Source organism: Doryrhamphus excisus, linkage group LG12 (genome assembly GCF_037039965.1).
Source record: "Doryrhamphus excisus strain RoL-2023G ecotype Guam linkage group LG12, RoL_Dexc_Guam_v1.1, whole genome shotgun sequence".
Lineage (NCBI taxonomy): Eukaryota > Metazoa > Chordata > Actinopteri > Syngnathiformes > Syngnathidae > Doryrhamphus > Doryrhamphus excisus.
Window position 1 is genome coordinate 11,089,199 of NC_136368.1, and position 23,907 is coordinate 11,113,105.

The window sequence follows — 23,907 nt, forward strand, 5'->3', positions numbered from 1 at the left end:
CTCAGGAATCCAGTGTGTCTGTGATGCAAAGGATTATTGACCTTTTCTTTGAACAGTTTAGTGAGTAATGATACCAATCTGTCTCTCCAAAACACACACACACACACACGTGTAACCAAGCTTACACCTTAAACATTTGTGGGTTTGTTACACTGCTTGTCTTGAGTCTTGACTGCACAGACCATTCATGCAAATTAGCAGGGGTATAACGGTACAATGTATGTTATGATAGTTGCTTAAAGACTTGAGCCTCGACAGTGGACAAGGATAGATAAAATCTAATGGGTATACCAATCAACTGTGTTCAACGGGAAGCAAGGAACCAGGAACAGTCATACCCTGATGGGCAGCACTGTCATGCATGACATTCTTGCCCGTGGTGACCTATTTTACCCATGTTCATGTAAATTATAGATATGGTGAGAATTATTTCCTGTCTAGTGAGCTCAGACATACAGCAAACTACAACAGGCGTGCATTGTCCACAGCTGAGAGGCTTCACTATGATGGTTCAGAGAAAACAGAGAACCACTTTGAATGCAGCGACAGGAAGTCTGTATGGCCAATGCAACTCTCTCCGGTCACTGTCACATTGACACACACGCGCAATTTTGACATTTGAATTGATTAAATTCATTGCACCTACTAGCAGTTGTCTGTAATAGCTGTCAGACAATGCACTAATTCCTCATTGTCAGGAAGAAACATCTAATTGGCCTTACTTAGATACACAGACTGTGTACGTATGCACTCATCCCGCACTAGACCCACATTTGCCTTCTCCTGTTTCCTTGACTGTTGACTGTTGCTTTTTAGACACTATTTAGCCTGTTATCAATTTGAAGCCTTCTTTACTTGTGCTCTTGCAAAACGAAACATATTTGTAACATTTCATGCATCATATCTTAGTGTAGCCTTTGGCTTTTTTGCGTTGGTGTTCTTAATACTGATGATAATGGATTTCAAAATGGGCACAATGGCCCACTCATGGGTTGCATATTGGACACAGTATTTAAATATTTATTATACAAATGAGAAAAATTCCACCTGTTTCTCCACCCACCACATGTTTATCACAATGGGTTTTGTAAACAGCCAGTAATGGATGCCGCTGATTTGAACAAGCTCAGGTCACCGGAAAGCATACTTAGCTGTCACTATCTAGGGGAAAATGTCAACTCCATCTTTTTGGAGTGCTTTGTTTACAACCATTGCATGTAACCACAAGAGTGATGACTATGTACAGTATGTTAATATGAGGTTCATGGAAAATAGACTTTTTCTAAATTTAACACAGGTACAAGGTGAATGGTTTGAATTGTATGCGCCTATCTGTCCCTATCTGTGTAAGATGTTCAGTAAATTGCCTCGATACCATTTGACATTTCTGGGAAGGTCCATTGATGAGTTTCAGCAAACTATTGATTTGTACGTATGTATCTTCCTCCTGAAATTCCTGCATGACTCATCCCACATGACTCAAGCAGCACAGGGCTTCCATTTGTCAAAGAGGTCAAGCACTGGTTCTGAGGTTCCACTGTATATCACCTAAATCATTGGTTTTCAAGCATTTTCTGCCATGCACCCCCTAAGGCTCATACAGTTTATTATATATATTTTATTTTATATATTTTTTTATTTATCTTTCCCCGGAAAGGAGAGGAATGAAGATTAGCCGCAGCAAGACGGAGTATATGTGTGTGAATAAGAGGGATCCAATTGGAAGAGTGAGGTTACAGGGAGAAGAGATACAGAAGGTGGAGAATTTTAAGTACCTGGGGTCAACAGTCCAGAACAATGGAGATTGTGAAAAGGAGGTGAAGAAGCATGTGCAGGCAGAATGGAACGGGTGGAGAAAAATCTCAGGCGTGATATATGATAGATGAGTTTCAACTAAAATGAAAGGAAAGGTATACAAAACTGTGGTGAGATCAGCCATGTTGTTTGGTCTAGAGACAGTGCCACTGAGGAAAAGACAGGAAGCAGAACTGGAGGTAGCAGAGATGCGGATGCTGAGGTTCACGTTGGGAGTGACCAGGATGGATAGGATCAAGAATATGTTCATCAGAGGGACATTACATGTTAGAGGCCTTGGAGATAAAGTCAGAGAGGCCAGACTGAGATGGTTCGGACATGTCCAGAGGAGAAATAGTGAATATATTGGTAGAAGGATGCTGCGTTTAGAGCTTCCAGGTAGGAGGCGTAGAAGAAGACCAAAGAGGAGGTTCATGGATGTAGTGAAGGAGGACATGAGGGTAGTTGGTGTGAGAGAGACAGATGCAGAAGACAGGGTTGGATGGAGGAGATTGATTTGCTGTGGCGACCCCTGAAGGGAAAAGCCCAAAGAGAAAGAAGAAGAATCTGTACAAACCATTGTATCAGTTGCTGGCACCAGAATTGTCTAACATGACCCCTACCTTTCACACCTCCCCTGACACGTTACCTTGCCTCCTGCGGGAGGGTCTATGCATTTGACAAGCATTTACCTAAATGTATTTACAATTATTTATAATTTATTAGCTTTTTTCAGAGCAGATGCTAGATTAAATGGGGATTGTTCATTTGACAATAACAAATAATATGTATTCATTAGGCTGTCATGCAAATAAATGGTTACTGTAGAATATGCATTAGTTAAATACATACACCACCTCGGTTGCATTCAGACTAAAAACTGCTGAATTTACGACAAATGAATAATTAGTACTTGTATTATGTATGTTTACTCCCATTAGCAACAATCCCGTAAAGCACTCAAAAGGAGAAGAGCATAATGTGGAAAATTCCTTATTTGCTTCATGAATTATTTTTTAGCACAAGTATTGCTGAGACAGTTTTGAAAAATGAAGAGAAGAGAAAGTTATGCCAAGGGCAAGGGGGAGGTGGAGAATTAGAGCTGGAGACCGATGGATGTGAGTATCGTGCCAATGTCAGCAATAAAAGCAGTCTGGGCCCTCTGTAGAGACTGTGTTTGCACGTGTGCACACTGGTGTGCTTTTGCCCAGTCGGCATTAACACCCGTCAAAGTCACTGTGTCCTGAGAATAACACACTCGGGGATGCAAGTGGCCAACACGCACACTCTCCTTCCTCATCAGTCTGCCTCCCTTGACCTCTCTTTAATCCTCCACTTTGCTTTCCATGGACGTAGTTTGTCCTTCCCCGCACTCCCAATTTCTGGCTCTCCATTCCTTAATTGCTAGGGATGCACAAATCAAACCTTGACTCTGCCTTCTCCATTTTACTCTTGTTGTTTATTCCTTTTCTTCTATCAGTCAGCATCCTTCGTAACATATTCTAAGTGTGTCCAACATTTCCACTGGTTCCCGGTCAACAAGTCAATGAGACATTCAAGTACAATGTGTATTTCTGAGTGTTTGTATGCCTTTGTTTGTTAATTACAACTGTAATATAGCCCGCCATGACTCAAAAAAGTGTCAAATTTTAACCAATCAAGTAAAATGATGGATCAACCGAGCCACCTGATTGTGTAATTTGAATATCGTGTTTGCATTTAGAGTCACCAAAAATGATTCTTGGAAATTTCTATCTATTATTTGATTGTTTCGGATATTCACAAATTCATACAACACATTACATTTACTCATGCTACTTACTTACTTAATTCCAGTTCCTTCAGCACCACTGCCGCTAACACACTGTGTCTTGTATTTCAACTTAGAGAGAGGCTTTGTTTTGAAGAATTGGCTTTCATGGGTTTAGTTGTATTGCTTTTTAGCATAGAGACACATAGTCATGACCCCCGAAGACAAAGTCATGATCTGTTCTTCTCAGCTTCAGGACAAACTTGTCTTGGATGGATCAAACTCTAAAAGTGAATCTGTTACATTCAAGACTGTGGGAAGAGTTGAAGGTCAAACTGTCCAGTTTCAAGTAATTAAGCAGAAGGAAGCCAGTGGAGGAGCACATAAACCTCCTTCTGTTGGGGCTTGGACAATGACAAGACTAGCCGCCATTACAGCTGTACAGTACAACGCAAATCCACGTTCGGTGGTGGGGGGGGTCCATTTGCAGCTAACAGCCCAAGCTGAATTCATCCATACATTTTCGATGTGTGCCTATACCCGCTGACTTTGGGCGAGAGGCAGGGTACACCCTTGACCGGTCGCCAGCCAATCGCAGTGAATTCATACATGGAACATCAATGCAGATCCAAACATATATGTTATTTCAATGTACAGTATATGTGATTATTATTACTTATTATTGCTTGGAAGCCTCAACATTGATGTTTGTGGTCAACAAAGCTTTTCTTGTTGCTGCAGAGTGATGACCTCTCTTGTAAGAACATATTACTCATTAGTCAGAGTAAATACCCACAAACAAACCCCCACTGATGAGGGCACATAGGTACTGGAGTGAATCCTTACTTCTATGCCTCTGTTGTGGGCAATGAAGCTTGGCTTCTTCCTGCTACTTTTTAGACATGTTGAGCAGTGAATTTTGAATATGTGATATATTTCAATGTAACATTATGTGCATGGTTGATGTAAACGAACTAAGCTGAAGTTGATCGACATTCATCAAATACGCATTGATACAGTATTTGTCAAGTAAGGGTGCCACAATCAACAATCATTTGTTTGACATGTTCACATGTTTGACTCACTGTGGTTAAATCCTCCTTCCGGTTCTGTTTCTGTATGGTCAGCATCTGAACCCAACCTGAAGCTTCGTTCCAGACTAAAGCAGAAGGTGACAGAGCGCCGTAGCAGCCCTCTCTTGCGTAGGAAAGACGGCCCCATCCCTGCTGCAAAGAAACGCTCCCTGGACATTGCTGGTGAGCATCATTGAGTTGAATATGACTTTGGTGTTATGTTTTTGATGATGACGCTCATTTAGAGACACTTATAAAGAAGATGGATATGCAATGCCAATCAAAGGGAGGTGCATAACTAATACTAAAAGTAGCTTTAAAGCCATTTGTAAAGGTAGCAAAGTGTTTTTCTTCCCAGAGTCTGCATGCAGCAGTGCACCGGGCTCTGGTCCCAGTTCCCCCAACACCAGCTCCAGTAACATCCCCCATGAGAACGGCATCCCCATGTCCAGCAGCCCAGGAGAGGTAACACCATCTTGACTGCCCATCTGTTTTGTCTTTATGAGTAGAAATGTATGTGTATAAATAAGTGTCTGCTTAATGTACTAATGAGTGCAAAAACCATGTGTGTCTCCATGCAGGCGTCCTTGCTTCAACGGTTGGTTTCAAGGGATGGGTCAGTCAGCCAGCTCTCGCTTTACACCTCCCCTTCGCTGCCCAACATTACCCTCGGATTGCCAGCTACATGCCCGGGTAGCAATGTAAGTGCACCTGATATTCTATTAAATAAACAATAGAAGTTATTGTTTCTTTTCATACTTTTCATTTCCAAAACATGCAATTTATCACAGGACATAGAAATAACATTTCTTGTCAGGGTTATTCATCGCTAGTCTTCTCAGTCTTAGGTATGTCTGATTTGACTTCCTTTGCATCTCAACTATGTCTGCCGTTATATTTCCTCTCTCCTCCTTGTGTCTAAATGTTTTTAGACAATATCAGGACATCAAGATCCTGAGAGTTGCCTGGCACTGTCCGCGTTGCAGCGGGGCATTCCTTTAACCTCCCCTTTCCTGCCTACTGCCCACTTGCCCCCCTACTTGGCATCTTCAGGTCTGGACAGAGAGGGAGCTGGAGGGGGCACAGCTGGTCATGTTCCCCTTCTCCAACACATGGTGCTGTTGGAACAGAGCCACAGTCCAATGGGTCAGTAGTCACTGTAGTACTGTATGTACAGAATTGGACTTTCTCCCAATCCCTAAAGAGTCGCTTGTGTATTACATTACAAGATAAAATGGTCAGATTTGTCTCCATTCTGTTTATTTCAATACTGAATTGCTTCATATTTATATTTAATTACATCTAAATCCTTATAAGTCAAGCTTATTGCTCTTTCAATAACTTCAGATATCACAAATAAAACCATTTAGCATTTTTTTCTCTTCCTTCCATGGGTTTAGTTGGTTTTAGCGGCCTCCCACTACCGCCATCGTCGATCTCTAAGCTTGTGCGAGGCCACCACCCATTGGGTAGAACCCAATCAGCCCCCTTACCCCAACAGCAGTGTGGTCAAGCCCAGGCATTGCAGCAGCTGGTGGTCCAGCAGCAGCACCAGCAGTTTCTGGAAAAGCACAAACAACAGTTCCAGCAGCAGCAACACATCATCAACAAGGTATGGCTCCATATATAAATAATACAATATAAAAGTGTATGCACACACACAATACGGACATGTTAGTGAGCACTTCGCCTTTGCCAAGATAATCCATCCACCTTACAGGTGTGGCATATGAAAATCCTGTTTAGACAGCCTGTTTATTGCACAGATGTTCCTTTGGCTGGCTACAATAACAGGCCACATAAAATGTGCAGATTTACTAGACTGGGGGGCTCTCAAAACTAGGTAGTATCTGGTGTGAGCAGCATTTCCCTCACACAGTTCAACACATCTCCTCCACATGGAGTTGATTAGGTTGTTGTCATATATGCTGATCCAGAGCATCCCAAACATGTTAAGTGGGTGACGTGTCCGGTGAGTGTGCTGGCCATGCAAGAACTGGGATATTTTCCTGATCCTGTGCATTACCATGTTGCAACATGAGCTAGGCCCTCTAATCCAACCCTGGAGACCAACTATGTGCAAGAGCTACACCTTTGTTTTAGAACCAGGTCTAAGTGAATGATGTTCAAATCCTGAATGTTTGTGAGTCCTGTCTTTCCTTCAGTAGCAAAATGAAACGACCTGCAATCAGAAAGTCTCCTAGCATTTCTTGTATGTGTTCTCTTTGTCACCATGGCAACTGTGCTCCTAGCAAAGCTGCCTCCGTCTATGGTCTTCCAGGAAATGTGACTCACAGCAATCATAGTGGGCGTGTGTGTTGGTGTGTGTATGTACACTCATGATCAAAATGACTGAATTACTTGTTGGCTTCATGAACATATATTGTTTAACACTGAGTCGCTCTGCTTTTATACTGTCCAGACAACTCAGAATAAAAACTGATTAATTGAATAAATTACTTGCGTTTTTGCGCAACTGCTCTCGTGGAGTGGCAGTGGAAATATCCATGCTATTGTTTTCTTTACACATATTTTGAAAATTAAGACCTAATTACACACAAAAAAATTCTTATTATATGAATAGTGAATTGAATCTATTGCTTATTGTTGGAATGCCTGAAATAGCAAATATTCTTGGTCACATCTCCATCTTATCCTTTCCTATCCGTCCAGGATTGTGGAGAGCTGGAGCCTATCCCAGCATATAAAGAAACAAGCAGGTCACTCTACCAGTCGTAGTTCAATACAGACCTGATATTTGTTGTTGTTCATTCCAAGAGATTGAGATACATTTTGCTTTGAGACTTTTGAAGATTTTACAGCGGGGCCTTGGTTTTCATAGGATTCATAGGTCTGCTTTGTTTCTATTTGGTTTAACTGCATCATTTAGTGTCACCATTCTAGCGGCCGCTATTATTGCCTGTGGTGTAAAGGTGCATGAAAGAGAGAGCAGAGAAAGAGAAAACAGAGGTAGCGAGGATGAGGGAAAACCAATGTAGCAGGACTGAATGGCTGTTTTGAGTTTGTTTGGAAAAGAGGGACTAGGATGAGGCAAGAGCCTGCTCTCTGACGTCAATGAACTGTTCCCTGGGCAATATGCCAGCCAAGTGTGTGCGTCTTTGTGTGCGTGTGTGTGTCTTTCATGCATCAACAGTGATCTAGTCCAATTCTGATCTACGCAAGCTTTTCAATGACAGGGACAGAGACCTCGATCCCACCGACATTCTTAAAAAACAAACCTTTTTCTGTAGTTCCTGTGTTTAAATGCCTCCTATCATTTAAGCTAAGGGTTTTTCCATTTTCTTTCTCTTCCTTACAGGCCTGGACAAGTTACCCCTACTTAATTTAGAATAGTGTACAAGGATTCTGTTAGGACTTTTTCAAGCAAACAAGTTCTTTGGTTGGGTTTTCTGATGTTAATAACCACCAGAAACTTTAACCAAATGGTATTTGGTTCTTATGACATATTTGTCATAGTTTTTCATGGAAGCATCCAGAAGGCCATTTAGCTTTTAAAAACATTTTCAATGACCCAATGAATGCTGATGTGGTGCTGTGTGCGTTTTATCGTCAATCTCTTGAGGTTCCTTCAGGAAGGGGGCGGCCATGGTAGTGACCAAATAGTGGAAAAGTATAGTGGAAAAGACACTGGTGGGCTAAGGTGGTGGTATGCAAAGGCCCACAGCGCATTTTACAAATTTAACAAGAAAAGTAAAAAAGGGGGAAATCTGCAGTAATTTGACAAGAATGAAGGCAAAATATTAAGAGAAAAAAGTGCTATTCTAACAAAAACAGGAATAATTTGTGCATCGTAAAAGTCATATTATTAGAAACAAACTAAACATTATAAAGTTGCAATATTGTTTGTGGGGTAAGTTATAATGTTACTATAATTAGTCAAAATATGGCAATAAAGTCGTAATTACCAGAAGAAAAATTGAGTTGGAAATGAAAAAAAATTGAAAAACAGCCCACATTTTACAAGAAAAAAGGTCCCATTCTAGCGCAAAAAAGCACATAAGAGTAGGTGTTGAAATATTAAAGAAAAATATGTTATTTTTAATGAAGCCTTATTATAATGAAAAGCAAAACCAAAATGAAGTTGTCTAAATATTATGGGAAAAGAGTTTATGATGCTTATTTAAGAAGAAAGTCTAATTATTTGGGGAAACAAAAAAGACTGATGATGACGGATGAAGACTGACGTTCATACCAATAATAGTTTTTTTCTTGAAATATATATATATATATATATAATATATATATAATATATATATATATATATATATATATATATATATATATTTGCTTTTAGTTTAGATTTTGATGCAGTGCACCTAGGAACCCACTCCATAACCAAAAGCCTGCTGTAATGTCTTTGCAGTTACATTTTCTTTTACAATATTTCATTTGTCAAGCTTCAAACACTATTTGATTCATAATTTAGTGGATAGTCAGATTTCTCCTTTTGTATCGTCCTCACACAGATGATGTCTAAACCCAGTGATCAAGGCTCAGCTGTCAGCTCCACTACATCCGTGTCATCCAGGCATCATCAGAGTCACCCAGAGGAGACAGAAGAAGAACTCAGGGAGCACCAATGTCTTTCATCCTCATCCTCCTCCTCTTCTTCTTCTTTGACCATTAAACAAGAACCCCTCGACCCTCAAGAGCAAGAAGAGAGGGAGCAGAGGGAGAGGCAGGCTGAACAGGAGCTCCTGTTCCGACAGGTAAGCACAGACTGGAGAGACACGTTGAGAGAGCATATTGTATGATGGGAGTTGAAATGCAGTTCAATCTGCTTTTCAAAGTATCCCAACAAATCCCATCTCACTAACTCTTGCCTTGTTATGTAACATATTCGTTTTTAAAGCCCAGAGGGAAATGTTTTCACTGCTAAATGCTGGAAGGATTTCTAAAGCAAGTCAGTGGGAGCAGTGACAGATGGACAATAAACCATGATGCTCTCACCCTCCTCTATTTAACTGTTCGCCCATTTTATTTGCAGTTGAATTATGCAGTGTCCTAGTCAGCGTCTTTGTTTAAATTAACCACGTTTATGTCGCCAACCCGTCTAAGTCGACCAACTCGCCTCCGCTCCAACTTGTACTTCTTACTACTAAAAAGTAGGGCAGTAGTAGTCACAAGATCAAAATGATTGATAATAAACTTATTATGGAAATAGTAGTGCGCATGACATTATTGGAAGCGTACATTAAGAGTTTTACACACACTGTAAACCCTGCATCCAACCAACCTTGGTGTTCCGGCATCAGGGAGTGACGTGTGAATGTTTATTCCATTGAAAATGAACAGCTGCCAGGCAGGTCACTGTAGTCACTGGTCACTATCACTGGTCACATCCAAATTACTAGATTTATCAGATGAAAACACACAAATCTTCACCGTTACCATTAATCACCATCAACATTATTAATGGCAGCACCGGGTCTGCTCGGGGCATGAGACTGACTCCACTTCATAACACATCTCATACGAAGAGGAGATCCATGATGACAATTTTGCGGCATGATCGCTATATTTAGCAAGTAGGGGTGTAATAGCAAGTATTTCTTGTGTCGTGCATTTATTCGGTGTTGTTTGTGTTGTGTACTATCCACACAGAATAGACACACTGGCAGCCCCGGCCTTCCTGGTGAAAAACATACATTTGTGTCCACAGTGTGTGTCCATGCATTAATAACAGACAGTATGAATTACGCCACTTTACAGAGTGAAAGTAGACATTATAATGTATTATTATTTTTATATATTACAACACTGGTTTATTTGGTCTCAAAAAGTGTAAACATTGATATTGTTTAGTGCCAATTTGTGGAACAATAAGCACTTCAAGCCCCCACTGCATGGTTTTATGACTGTATCCTTGTTACATCCCTACTAAAAAGTAATATAGTACATGGCTGGGTACTGTTTATATTTCTAGCATTTTTTTCTGCTGATAAGTGCAGAAAATAAGATAAGATTTGTCGCTTGGACCTGGTGTTAGATCCCCCTGGAGGGTAACTATTGGTCCATTTCTATCACAATGTGTAATGTTAAAGTCATTATTGCTTGCATGTTTTTGCAAAACTGATTTTTTCCCATGTGAAAATAAATAAAAACAAAGGAAGGTAACAGGATAGGAAGGTAACAGGAAAGGAACTGTCACTGACTTTCAAAGCTTTGGCATAGGACCTTTCTTCTTTTACAGCTGTTATTTCCTCTCCCTTTCCACAACTAATAAAATGTGCTCATTGAACTTTTGTACAAATGGAGGAAAACAATGTCAGCAAATTGCTTTAGGTTCAAAAATCCTTACGTCTCTGGCAAAATCACCAATGTGCAAACAATGGCTATTTCAGTTAGTATGTCGGCAACTGCTTATCTCGAATGTTGACATCTTGAATGTTGACTTACACGGGTTACACTGTCCATATTTTGGTCATGTTTCACAGCATGTTTACCCCCTGTCTGCTATTTTTGAACTAGACTCCAAATGAACATCCACACATGCATTCTTTCAAACAGTTGAAAAAGCAAACAATTGATTTTGACTTTGCTGTAATTGCTCTTAGAACAAAATATAATTACTTTTATAATATTACAATCTTTAGGTTTGCACTCATAACGTTTGGTCCTCAACTGTCTGGTCCAGCCCATCCCTGCTGTCCTCAGCCAAATTCAATCAGACACACCTCTCGCTATCACTGTGGCGCCCATAGTGTGACTAGACACGCTTGCTTGGTGAGACTGATGCACTCATGAAGTCCAAAGAGCACCCCAATGTACATTTAAGTACTCCATGTGCTATTATATGAGACAAAACAGGATCAGCAGCAGTTCTGTGTATTGTTTTCTCATACAATGACCTTGGGATTAACTAATGACTGAGTGATATTACCATTTCTACATGAGTCACTATGAAATACAAATAGCTGGACTAAGGCGGTGTAATGCAAAAGTGGCTCAACAAACCCGGCCTTTGTGCTCAAGAAGCAGCTCAACACAATCCAAAAAGTTCCCCAAAAAAGATAAACAATACTGCAACTGTTGTTATCAATTAACCTTGTCAAGTCCGGCTCTCCGCTTTGTGCTCAGTGCGGATTCATATTAAAGGGGGCGTTTGACGTCATATTATTCTACTACCGCTCAAAAACAAAGCAATCCCAGCCAGTTTACACAAGATGAGCAAGTAATTATTATGGAGCGTTATGGGGATTTGAAAAAGATGATTACTGCCAAAGCAACACAGTCACCGCCAATCGAGCGAGGGAGGACCGCTGGCAGAATAATGCTTAGCGTGTAAATGCGAAACTTAACACTGATTATTATACTAACTATACCCTACTTATCTTTTCATTTAGCAACACTCAACATTGCACAATTTCGATATGTTACCACTTATTCATCCATCCATTTTCTGTACCGCTTATCTTCACGAGGGTCGCGGGGGCGCTGGAGCCTATCCCAGCTGTCACCCTGGACTGGTCGAACACTTATATATTTAAAAAATAAATTAATTGCAGCAACACCGCTCTTTTTTCAAGTTTATCGCGCAGGCCACACAGCTAGGAGACCTTGGTTCGATTCCCCCCCGGTGGAGTTTGCATGTTCTCCCCGTGCAAGGGTATTCTGGTTTCCTTCCACATTCCAAAAACATGCTAGGTTAATTGGCGACTCCAAATTGTCCATAGGTATGAATGTGAGTGTGAATGGTTGTTTGTCTATATGTGCCCTGTGATTGGCTGGCGACCAGTCCATGGTGTACCCGCCTCCTGCCCAAAGACAGCTGGGATAGGCTCCAGCAGGCCCGCGACCCTTGTGAGGATAAGCGGTAGAAGATGAATGAATGAATGTCATACAGGTATTTACTGCTCTAAATGACAAAATGTTGTATCACATTGTGACCACTAGGTGGCAATGTTGACATGTTTGTGGCGATCTTTTCCCTTGTGACACGTTTTCCTATTTGTTAGAACAAATACGAGTTTTTTTGCAGTTGATTGAGACCTCAGAGTGCTTATTCCTCCAGTCCCCCTGCAAATATTGTAATAAAAGAAGAAACGGGCAGAGTCCTCATGCAAGGACTGCTGTGGCATACACGTCTGCTAACATGGCCGAGTTGATATTTAATATTGCAATGTAGTGTAGAGAATGCTAGAATGCTAAAAGTCGCCACTCCCATCATAGTGCTGCTCAAATTATTCTTACTCCCCTGTTCTTAATAAATGGCGAATCAGTTACAAGGTGATACAGCAGCGCTTTCATAGCCAAGCGAGCTTTGCTGAACCGGCAAGCCTGGCTTTACATTCACTACACCCCCCCCCCCCCCCCCCACTGTACTTGCACTTAAAAATAACATACATTTTATTTTCCCTTGCCTTCTATCAACTTGTGTGCCTTTGAACCAGATGCAGCAGCACAAAGCTTCACCATGATGTGAATCTGTGCTCAAGGCGCCATCTAATGGCAAGAAACAGTTGGTACAGGCTCACCGTTGTCCACAATGTTATCATTGTGTTTGTGTGTGTCTATGCAGCAAGCTCTGCTGCTGGAGCAGCAGCGGATCCATCAGCTGAGGAGCTACAGGGCCTCAATGGAAGCTGCGGGATTGTCAGTGAGCTTTGCTGGCCATCGCCCCCTCTCTCGGGCCCAGTCATCTCCAGCCTCCTCCTCATCTTTCCCCATGATGGTGCAGGAGCCAGCTGCCAAGCCACGTTTTACTACAGGTTTGTAGAGGGAAAGAAATCCAAACTATAGTGTAATTTAAAGATTCCAATGTACCCATATTGAATAATAACTCAACAATAATACATTTAGTAAAAATATGAATAAAATTAATAACCCACAGCATCAATTTTCTGTGTGCATATGTTTATTATTCAGGTCTGGTGTATGACTCCTTGATGCAAAAGCATCAATGTATGTGTGGTAACACAAACACTCATCCAGAGCATGCAGGTCGCATTCAGAGCATCTGGTCCCGCCTACAGGAAACGGGCCTAAGAGGACACTGTGAGGTAAGACCACAGTTCAGAAAGGTGGCCTGTATGGATTTAGTATTACTGTCACGGAGACAGAGATTAGAATTGGTATGGTACCAGTCCAACAGTTTCTCATGTCATAACATGGGCGTCAAAACTTATCTCCATCCAACCATTTTCTATACCACTCATTAGAGTCGGGGGCTATGCTGGAGCCTATCCCAGCTGGCGAGAGGCAGGGTACACCCTGGACTGGTCATTCACACTCACATTCATACCTATGGACAATTTAGAGTCGCCATGTTTTTGGAATGTACCTGGAGATGGGGAGAACATGCAAACTCCACACAGAGATTCGAACCGAGATCTTCCTGATCTCCTGGCTGTGTGGCCAACCACTGTGCTAACCATCTTGAAAATTAACTGACATAAAACATTCATTCATTCATTTTATACCGCTTTTTCCTCTCAAGGGTCGTGGGGGTGCTGGAGCCTATCCCAGCTGTCTACGGGCGAGAGGCGGGGTACACCCTGGACTGGTCGCCAGCCAATCACAGGGCACATATAGACAAACAACCATTCACACTCACATTCATAACTATGGACAATTTGGAGTGGTCAATTAACCTAGCATGTTTTTGGAATGTGTGAGGAAACCGGAGTACCCGGAGAAAACCCACGCATGCACAGGGAGATATAAAACATAATAAACATAATAAATTGTTCAACTTGGTTTGGTAAATTCCATGTTAATTTGTTGTCACTGTTAATAGTTATTCATACTTTTCTATTTTGACCCGTTTTGGTTGCCAACTAAAAACAAATGTTTTAGACTTTAAATCCAGTGAGCAAAGTGGTGATTTCACCAATAGAGGGCAGTGTTTTGCTAGTTACTATATGGTTGAACATTGGTTTGACCTCACATTTTGAATAAAGGTTGCTCATAGATACTTAGTAATAAGAGATAATGTTGTCTTTTTTCTCACTGTCTTTTATGTGTCCAGTGTATCCGGAGTAGGAAAGCCACATTAGAGGAACTACAGACAGTCCACTCTGAACACCATGTACTGCTGTATGGAACTAACCCGCTGCGACAGAAACTGGACTGTGCGTAACACATTGATATATTCAATTATTCCAAATAAGGAGGTTCAGTTTTACTTTGGCTTTTTTTTGGGATGGGGGGTGGGGTATTTTCAATACTCCGATGTAGAATAATTAAGGTATGACACAAGATGAGTCCATGGTGACTGGGGGTTTTACATGGTGGATCTGGATGACACTGACTTTAAAGGACAAACTCTAATGATCATCTTAGCTTCCATTAGCGGTGGGCAATACAGTGACCCTGCTTTATCGTGCTTAATTGGTTCCAGACGCGACTAAGATAATGGTATAATTCCTCATTTATAAATTGAAAATGTTCATAGTTACAGCATAGAAAACCTGGTTACAACCTTCTAAATCTAACAGGACTCTAGACATAAAATAAGAATCTATAAGAATCTGTATGCTGGAGCCTATCACATCTGACTTAATTCATTTAGAGTTTTTAATACTAATAAAAAGTACATGTAATTGGCAAAAATATGTATTTTTTTGCTAATAATAGTCAACCACCAAAAAGCAATAATGTATATATACACTATTAGTATAGTTTGAGAACTAATAAAGCTGTAATGAAGCACATAGTGGCGTCTGTATTGCAAATATAAACAGTGCTACATCCAAATTGACTTGGATTGACAGATTGACAGGTCATAAAGTCAAATACAGAGTTTTAGGGGTCAACCATTAGCGCATGTAAAACCAGAGAGATGTTCATGTGGCTAAGTTTGCTATTTCTTTTGCACCATCCCCGGTGTTTTAATCCTTATGGTCTTCCTTGTCAGGTTCTGCCAGTCCGATGTTTGTGAGGTTACCGTGTGGAGGCATTGGGGTAAGTCATTGCTTTTTTAGTAAGATGCCCTATAAGTGTGTTAGTCTGTCTATCATTACAAGTCAATTACCATTAGTCACACCAGTGTTTTCAGTGGAAAACTATGTTTTTACAGCATCTAATTGACTAATAGGATATCCAACTGGCTCTGCTCTGCTTTTTTTTGTTCACAAATAAACTTAGTTACTGTACTATGCACCCACTCACTCTGTGTCCCCTGCCTGAATAATAATTCCATTTGTTCTTGTTCCACCAAACAGTCGCACACAATCTTACCACACTCGCACGCACACACACAAACACCGCCCCTCAAGCACCAGAGGCAACAAAAGCTGTTGCTTGCCTTTCCGCTGTGTTTGTAATTGGAACCAGATGTTTTCTGCACACTAGGTGCGTGTGTGTATTCACATTAGCATGGTTGTGCGTATGTCTTGTGGATATATTATTTTAGAAGTCATCTACTTTCTATGTGCTTCTATAGCTTTTACCTGTTTGTGTATTTAGGGATGTGTTTGTGTAAATATGTGTATGTGTACTCACAGACTTGCACTAGCTGACTCTTTCTTCATCTCTGACTCCTCTATACATCCAAGAACTTTCAGCCCCTCTCTCCTAAACATCACCCCTCCCTTCTGTAGGCCTTTATGGCTGCTTTGGTGGGAACAAGAAGAGCCAGGGCTCAGTTCTGCTGTTTACAATGGCAAATGGGGTGAAATTGTTGTCTTCCTGTCATACCATGCATACAAAATGCACACGCTCGCTTACAGAGGAAGGGGGCTGAAATTAGGCTGTCAGCCTGTGGAGAAGCATCATTCCATCATACAACACGCACCCACATTTTTGTACCTGATACACACTTACATAGTCTTCTACTGCTGGTGCTCAACAACCTGATTTGAATACAATTTGCAGTTTCCTACATACACATACAGTATATACCCATGTGAGCTGTGTATCATCTACATGCATGTGCTGTTTCATGTCTCCTGGATGCTCCTGCCTTGACCCTTCTACCTGTGATGAAAGAGGAGGCAAAGTCTAATAGAGCTGCAATAATTCATTGGCAAAGTGGTGATTCATCGATTATTCGATTAATCAACAATTGTTCTGGTATTGATAATTTTTGTTTTCATTTCAAAATGTAAATATCCTCCGGTTTCAGCCTCTCAACTGTGAATATATGTCCTTAATATATTGTGTTTGTGTTTTAGGCAAAACAACATACAGTAATCCCTTGTTTATTGCCGTTGGTTGATTTCAGGCTCAACCGTAGTAAATGACTTTCTGTGAAGTCGGATTCCTTATTTTCAAATGCGTTTTTTAACATTATTAGAGCCCTCCACATCTTTTACAATGTGTTCCGTTGTGAGAGGACAAGAAGTGACTTTGGGGGTTTTGAGTTTTAGCTTGGTGTGGGTTATGCAACAGTAGCCATGTTAGCGATTATTGTGTCTGTTGTAAGATAGTTGAAACCTACAATAAAAGTTTAAAATATTATGAGAATAAAGTTAAAATATTATTTTTTTTTAAGTTTAGGGGCGAGCCCTTGGCAGGGTGTGGTGAGTCAGAGGCTTGCGATGTGATCATCCATCAGGCAGCGGCTATAAAGCCCCGGTCCCAACCCGCTCTCCTTGCAAGCCTCAGTACAGATTTGGGAGCATTCGGACACTAACTTTAATGGTGTATGGGGCTGTGTCAGATTCCGGATAACGTGCAACGCGCATACCCACTGCAACCACTTCTGACTCCGTGAGCACAGTGTGCACGTCAGTCTCGACACTTCCTTAGTTCGGCTGTCCAATGTGGACGCACAGCTCAATTGGACTGTGAGTGACAAGTGAGCGTTTGCGGCGCGATTGAAACGCGCGTTGTGCACACTGATTTCAGCAGTGGTGCCAAGCTGACGGACAAGTGACGGAAAGAGGGGGTTGGCTGCATCTGCGGTTCAGATGCAGCTGGAGGGGCCCAGCATAGGTGGTTTTCATTCAGGTGTTCAGTTAATAATGCGAGAAGACTAGAAATAAATACATTGTGAAATACAAAACTTGAGTTGTGGATATCAGCATTTTGTTAATGCTCTGGTAAAACAAGCAAATTAACTTGAAATATATATATTTTTTTAAATGTTACCGAAATTAGTAGCTCTTGGCCATTTTCATTTTGTAAAAAGTAGCTTTCACAAGAAAAAAGCTTGGTGACCCCTAATATAGCCAGTAGTACATTTAAACATTTGGACTGTATGTATGTGATCGGTATCGGACGATTTCACTCTTGGATTATCGGTATCGGCAGCATTAAACACATTAAAGGGAAACCGTCATGACGGGAAGAAACCTCAAACAGAACCCAGGCTCTGTGGGGTGGCTGACTGTCTCAACCAGTTGGGGTTGTAGAGAGACGGTAAAACAACATACTGTAAGGTAACTAGAAAAAACAGGATAGAGGGGTTTCCTCACTGGGGAAGACCACAACAACATCCGTATCAACAACAGTAATGCTCTTATGGTGACAACAGTGACGGTCATGCTCAGCTTCCAGCACCAGCACCAACAATGAGCAGATACAGTAAATGTGAAGGTGCAATGGTGCCCTTGTCTACCGTATCTCTGGAGGCCTGGAAAACCAACCACAGGGGAAAGAGAGAAAAGCAAAGTTATCACATTTTTTACTAAATGGACTGACTGAAGGTGATGAGTGTCATCTGACTCTCTGCTAGTCAAATATTTAAAAATATACAGTAAAAGGTCGGCCGTCTGATAGACCAACATGGCTGGCATGCATAAGCTCTCATAGTCAAAGGACCGTGAGTTTACTTCTGAAAGCCGCAACAGAATCCTGGCATCAACAACGGCACATGTGCACAGTCCAAACACAATGACACACATTCCTCCTCATTCTTCTTTTCCTTTGCCAGCTTCTCTTCCCTGTGTTTATCGGCCCCGCCTGATGGAGGCCGTGTATATTATCACGTACATCACTCTGTATACAATCTGTCAAGGCTATGTGGTGTGTATGTGTTGTGGTGTTGGGATTGGGGCTGAGGGTTGTCCGGCCTTCAGCGTTATTCAGATTCAACTGGTGAAAGAGATATACACAGGGCTGCCCCTCCCTACATGAACAACACTGTATGTAGGGCCCCATGATCCATGGGGGGGTGCATTTTGGCAATTTTTTTTTTCGTGAGGCCTAGAATTCCTGCCCACAACCCGTTAGTGATACAGCTAGCCTCTTATTTCCACTTGGCTTGTTCATTCATTCATTTTCTACCGCTTATCCGCAAGAGGGTTGCGGGGGGAGCTGGAGCCTATCCCAGCTGTCTTCAGGCGAGAGGCAGGGTACACCCTGGACTGGTCGCCAGTCAATCACAGGGCATATATAGACAAACAACCATTCACACTCACATTCATACCTATGGACAATTTGGAGTCACCAATTAACCTAGCATGTTTTTGGAATGTGGGAGGAAACTGGAGTACCTGGAGAAAACCCACGCATGCACAAGGAGAACATGCAAACTCCACACAGAGATGGCCAAGGGTGGGATTGAACTCGGGTCCCCTAGCTGTGAGGTTTGCGTGCTAACCACTTGAACGCCGTGCAGCCACTTGGCTTGCTGTCCATTAAAAAAAAGTACTCGCTCTTGATTATAAGAGAGAATGTGGAATCAGAACCTGCTAATGTTCATTCATTAAATACCAATGTATCTCGGTTTTTGTTCTTAATTTGTTCCGAAGGTCAGACAAGACCTGGGTTCGAACCCCTGCTTGAGCATCTCTGTGTGTAGTTTTTCCCACCACTCTGAAGAGCCAAAAACATTATCAGATAATCAATAATTAATTATAAAAACACAGAAAAGTTTCCTCAACTTTTCTTGTGTGTTTTTGTTTGCAGGTGGACAGTGACACCATCTGGAATGAGGTCCATTCATCCAGCGCGGCTCGTCTGGCAGTTGGTTCTGTGGTGGAGCTGGTCTTCAAAGTAGCATCAGGAGAACTGAAGGTTAATTCATTCAGATATGCGTCACTGGAGACACTCGCTATGACTGACTTATTATTTTTTATAGCTGCTATATCAATTTTGGACCCTGAAATTGCTTATAATAAGGACATTAGTGGTTCCCTAGTAGACATTATTAAGCAAAGTATTCATGAATATTACATTTCTATGCAGCAAAAGTTTTTCGTGTTATTCATGACAGGCTTGACAACCATTGGAAATTGAAGGAGGTCATCACTCAATACAAAGTTTAATGAATGAAAACTTTTTAAAAAAATTTCCATAATGCTTTTCGTCTGAGCACAGCATTTCATTGGAGGACAAGCGGCATAGAAAATGAATTGATGGGTCGATGGCACTGTAATACTGTCTCTGTCCACCAAAGGAGCCCAAAGCCCAGAGGAAGGCTGACATCAATGCAGCACCTCAGCAGGTAGCAATGGATGCTTTGCTTGAATGCAATGCATTTTGGGACATTGACATAGTTTTTATTTTAAACTTGTATTGGTTTGGTATATTTCTTAGGTCTACCTTTTGAGTGTTAAATTGCTGTGTGATGAGTTTAGCATTTTTTCAAGATGCGCCAGACTGTTGTATTGACTTATGACCTCCTGCTATTTCCGACTGGTTGACAGGTTTGCCGTGAGTGCACTGATAGCTCATGATTGGCTCATGAAAAATGAGGGGCAGAGTATACCCTTTATTTCACAACTTCTATTAATAGTTCATTAGTAGAAGTTGTGAAATAAAGGAGATTACAACATAGCCATAGATTAGCTGCACCGCTGTAGAAGCCACTGGGTTCATTTCATGCCAGAAATTATGGTACGATTCTTCTGATTTAGTCACATATTTTCTCACAGGATTTTGCCTCCTGTTTTAATTCTTTCAAGATCCAAATTTCCCGTATCTGCCTCATTTATAAACAACAAAAATAGTACAGATGGCATTCAGTGTCAATATGCAATATGCAAGCACAATAATAAAATGAATCATTGTATAACATATTGTACAGGTCACCAATCAGTGTATACGTAAAAGGAAAGTCAATCTAATTGCTTTCATTGTACATGTGGAGTAGCATAAATCATTGGAGGTACAATCTTCAACTATGGCATTTACTGTACATATTAAGAAAAGAAAAGAATACAATCCACTACCAGAACCACCCCTGTCCCGTGGTGCCTACCAGCCAGCCTTCCTTTGTCTGTGGACGTGCTGTTTGAACCCAGCAGGTTGCCATGCTGCAAGGGCCCTTGCAGACGCTTCGGGTCCAGACTAACAGGCTGGTTTTATTGGCCCGACGCTGCAGCCACCTGCAAAGCAGACTTCACACTTAGCATTAGCTTAGCACCCACATACCGCAGACTAATTGTTCTTCTCAAAGAAACAGTAGTGTACTGTGCTGCCCGGATAGATTCCTAGTATAATAGTCTGGTCTTCCACACTGAATTGGAATGTTCCAGTCAGGGCCACATATTGAAAAATGAAAAGAGGGCCACTGACATTTATCATGAAAAAAAACTGCATCTCAGGTTTGTGATGTAGGTGAAAGGGATATTATTAGTATTATTAACTTTGAGCTTCTTTGCTCTTTTTCCATTTTTTCAATTTTTTTAAATTTTCCAAATATTTCAACTTGTTCCTTACTATATATTCTTTGTTCTTTTGGTAATACTGTGACTTCATTCCTTCATTCATTTTCTGCCACTTATCCTCACGAGGGTTGCGGGTGGTGCCAGAGCCTATCCCAGCTGTATATTATGACTTTATTCACATAATATTTTTACTTAATTCCCATAGTACTCAAACTTTTCCCCCAACCTAATTCGACAAAAATTCACATTTTATTGTTTTGTTTGTTTCTCACATTGCGACTTGAAAAAGGAAACATTTTGCATTCATATTTCAGCTCTATGCAACAATTTTTATTATAATATAACAAGTTTATTCACATAAATTTGCCACTTTTTCTTGTTAGAATACACCTTTCTCTTTTTTCTCACAATATTTTGACTTTATTCTTGTAAAATTACATCTGTTTTTTCATTTCTTTGTGCCCATAATATTGTAATTTTTTGAATATTTTTAAACTCGGCCGCATGGTGGACAAGTGGTTATGGCATGTTGGCCACACAGTCAGGAGAGATCGGGAAGACATGGATTCTCAGTTTGGGCATCTCTGTATGGAGTTTGCATGTTCTCCCCATTATCCGGGGACTCTGGTTTCCTCCCACATTCTAAAAACATGTCGGGTTAATTGAGGACTCCTAATTGTATGAATTAGGTAGGATGAATGTGAGTGTGAATGGTTGTTTGTCTATATGTGTTCTGTGATTGGCTGGCGACCAGTCCAGGGTGTACCCTGTCTCTCGACCAAAGTCAATTGGGATAGCCTCCAGCCTACCCCCGCCATTCTAGTGCGTATAAGCAGCATAGCGAATGGATGGATTTTTAAAGTCATAATATTACGATATTATTATTGTTAAATTACTGCTGTTTTCACCAATAAGAAAATGGACCGTGGACGCACACTTTTGAGAGGAGAAAAGAGTCTCTCAGGGTTATAGATGTGCATGACAAGGGTGAAAGTTCAGTTATGGATTTGCCCTTGACCTAGCCTGATTTTAACACATTCATGCACAAACACAGACACACACACACACACACACACACACACACTTACACACATGCACATGGTCATCTGAAGATCCTCCAGAGCCAAATTCCACCTGCACCAACAACTGTGAACTCCACAGGATGCCATAAATCGTCTCTTCTCACACTTGCAGCTGTGCCTTACCACTCGCTTTTTATTATTTTTCTAGCAACATTTCACTGCATAGGTATTTCCCCATTACATATAGTAAATACACACAGTAACCAGTGTCTTTTATACGCCCATGTCCATACTACATTCTACAATTCACTTTAAAGGCAGCTGGTGATGTTGTCTCTACAGTAATCTCCCGACCGGCCACTAATCCACAGCAGCTGGCTCAACACCATTAGTCCATCTTGCCTCGCTTAGCATCACCCTGGACATTTATCTAATGTCCCCGTGTAGCAGTGGGAGTCCACCAAAACATTCATTCATTCATAAATTTTCTACCGCTTATCCTCACAAGGCGTGCTGGAGCCTATCCCAGCTGTTTTCGGGCGAGACTGGGGTACACCCTGGACTGGTCGCCAGCCAATCACAGGGCACATATAGACAAAAAAACATTCACACTCACATTCATACCTATGGACAATTAGTTGGACACCAACTAACCTAGCATGTTTTTGGAATGTGGGTGGAAAACCCACGCATACACATGGAGGACATGCAAACTCCACACAGAGATGGCCGAGGGTGGAATTGAACTCGGGTCTCCTATCTGTGTGGCCTGCGCGCTACCCACTCGTCTATCGTGCAGCCTTCCCCAAAACAGTTGCCTGTAAAATCTGTGTGTGTGTGCATGCATAATGTGTGTGCCAGAGTCCGAGTGAATTGTGTAAATAAATTATGCGTTCTCTGACAGAATGGTTTTGCGGTGGTGCGACCACCTGGACACCATGCAGAGGAGAGCACTCCTATGTAAGTACATCACAGATATAACCAAGCCTATACCCCACCATGTTCCAACTGCTCTGAGGTTGCCAGGTTCCACTGTGTAGACACTGTATTGCTACTAAGCGTGTTATTAAGAAAAAGTAGAACGTTTTGATTATGTGTGTGTGAAAGCCAATTGAAGTGAATTTCTCACTTGTCTCCATCCTCAGGGGATTTTGTTACTTTAACTCGGTGGCCATAGCAGCCAAGCTCTTGCAGCAGAGGCTCAGTGTCAGCAAGATCCTCATTGTGGACTGGGTAAGTTCCACATAAAACATAGTGGCCTGCGTGTTACAAAACCACCAGCCATGATTCACGGACAACAACGAAAATGTGAAAATTGGACAGTGCATGTCTATTTATATAATATTACCATCAAAGTACATGATGAATCATGATGTGGCAAAGAATCAGTGTAACCGCTTGTTTCTTTTTTTGTATTGCAATATTGGACATTAATGTGCACAAACTATATAAACTAATTAATTCGTCTGATAACGTTTTGTTTTTGCCACTTGGATTTTTCTTAAACCTTTGTTCTCCCTTTACTTTGGTGACTTTTGTCATAGCTCACATCTTCTTGATTGTTCTTATTGTAATTATTAGACATTTTAGTGTAGAATCAAGCCAAAAATATGCTTATTTAAGCCAATTCCGCATATTTCTGGCTAAAATGAAGCATGGCTACATGAAGTAACATACAAATATAAGGCAATCGGAAGCTGCATTCAAAAACATGTCGTTGATATGTAGTATTTTACACTGGTCACTAG

The 23,907-nt window shown here is 41.2% G+C and overlaps 1 protein-coding gene across 5 annotated transcripts in view; it reads left to right on the forward strand.

Annotated features, from left to right (window-relative positions):
* Nucleotides 1-23,907, forward strand: part of LOC131135526 (histone deacetylase 4) — a 60,121-nt gene that overhangs the window by 16,017 nt on the left and 20,197 nt on the right. For 3 of the 5 annotated variants that reach the window (XM_058081539.2, XM_058081534.2, XM_058081535.2), the window contains exons 7-19: nt 4,672-4,800; nt 4,961-5,082; nt 5,199-5,318; nt 5,550-5,763; nt 6,018-6,229; nt 9,105-9,347; nt 13,160-13,349; nt 13,507-13,640; nt 14,609-14,711; nt 15,497-15,543; nt 19,435-19,542; nt 23,064-23,119; nt 23,305-23,392. In XM_058081539.2, coding sequence (XP_057937522.2) covers nt 4,672-4,800; nt 4,961-5,082; nt 5,199-5,318; nt 5,550-5,763; nt 6,018-6,229; nt 9,105-9,347; nt 13,160-13,349; nt 13,507-13,640; nt 14,609-14,711; nt 15,497-15,543; nt 19,435-19,542; nt 23,064-23,119; nt 23,305-23,392 — 1,766 coding nt within the window. The remainder of the gene's footprint in view (nt 1-4,671; nt 4,801-4,960; nt 5,083-5,198; nt 5,319-5,549; nt 5,764-6,017; nt 6,230-9,104; nt 9,348-13,159; nt 13,350-13,506; nt 13,641-14,608; nt 14,712-15,496; nt 15,544-19,434; nt 19,543-23,063; nt 23,120-23,304; nt 23,393-23,907) is intronic. The other 2 variants (XM_058081536.2, XM_058081538.2) reach the window with 1 other exon arrangement.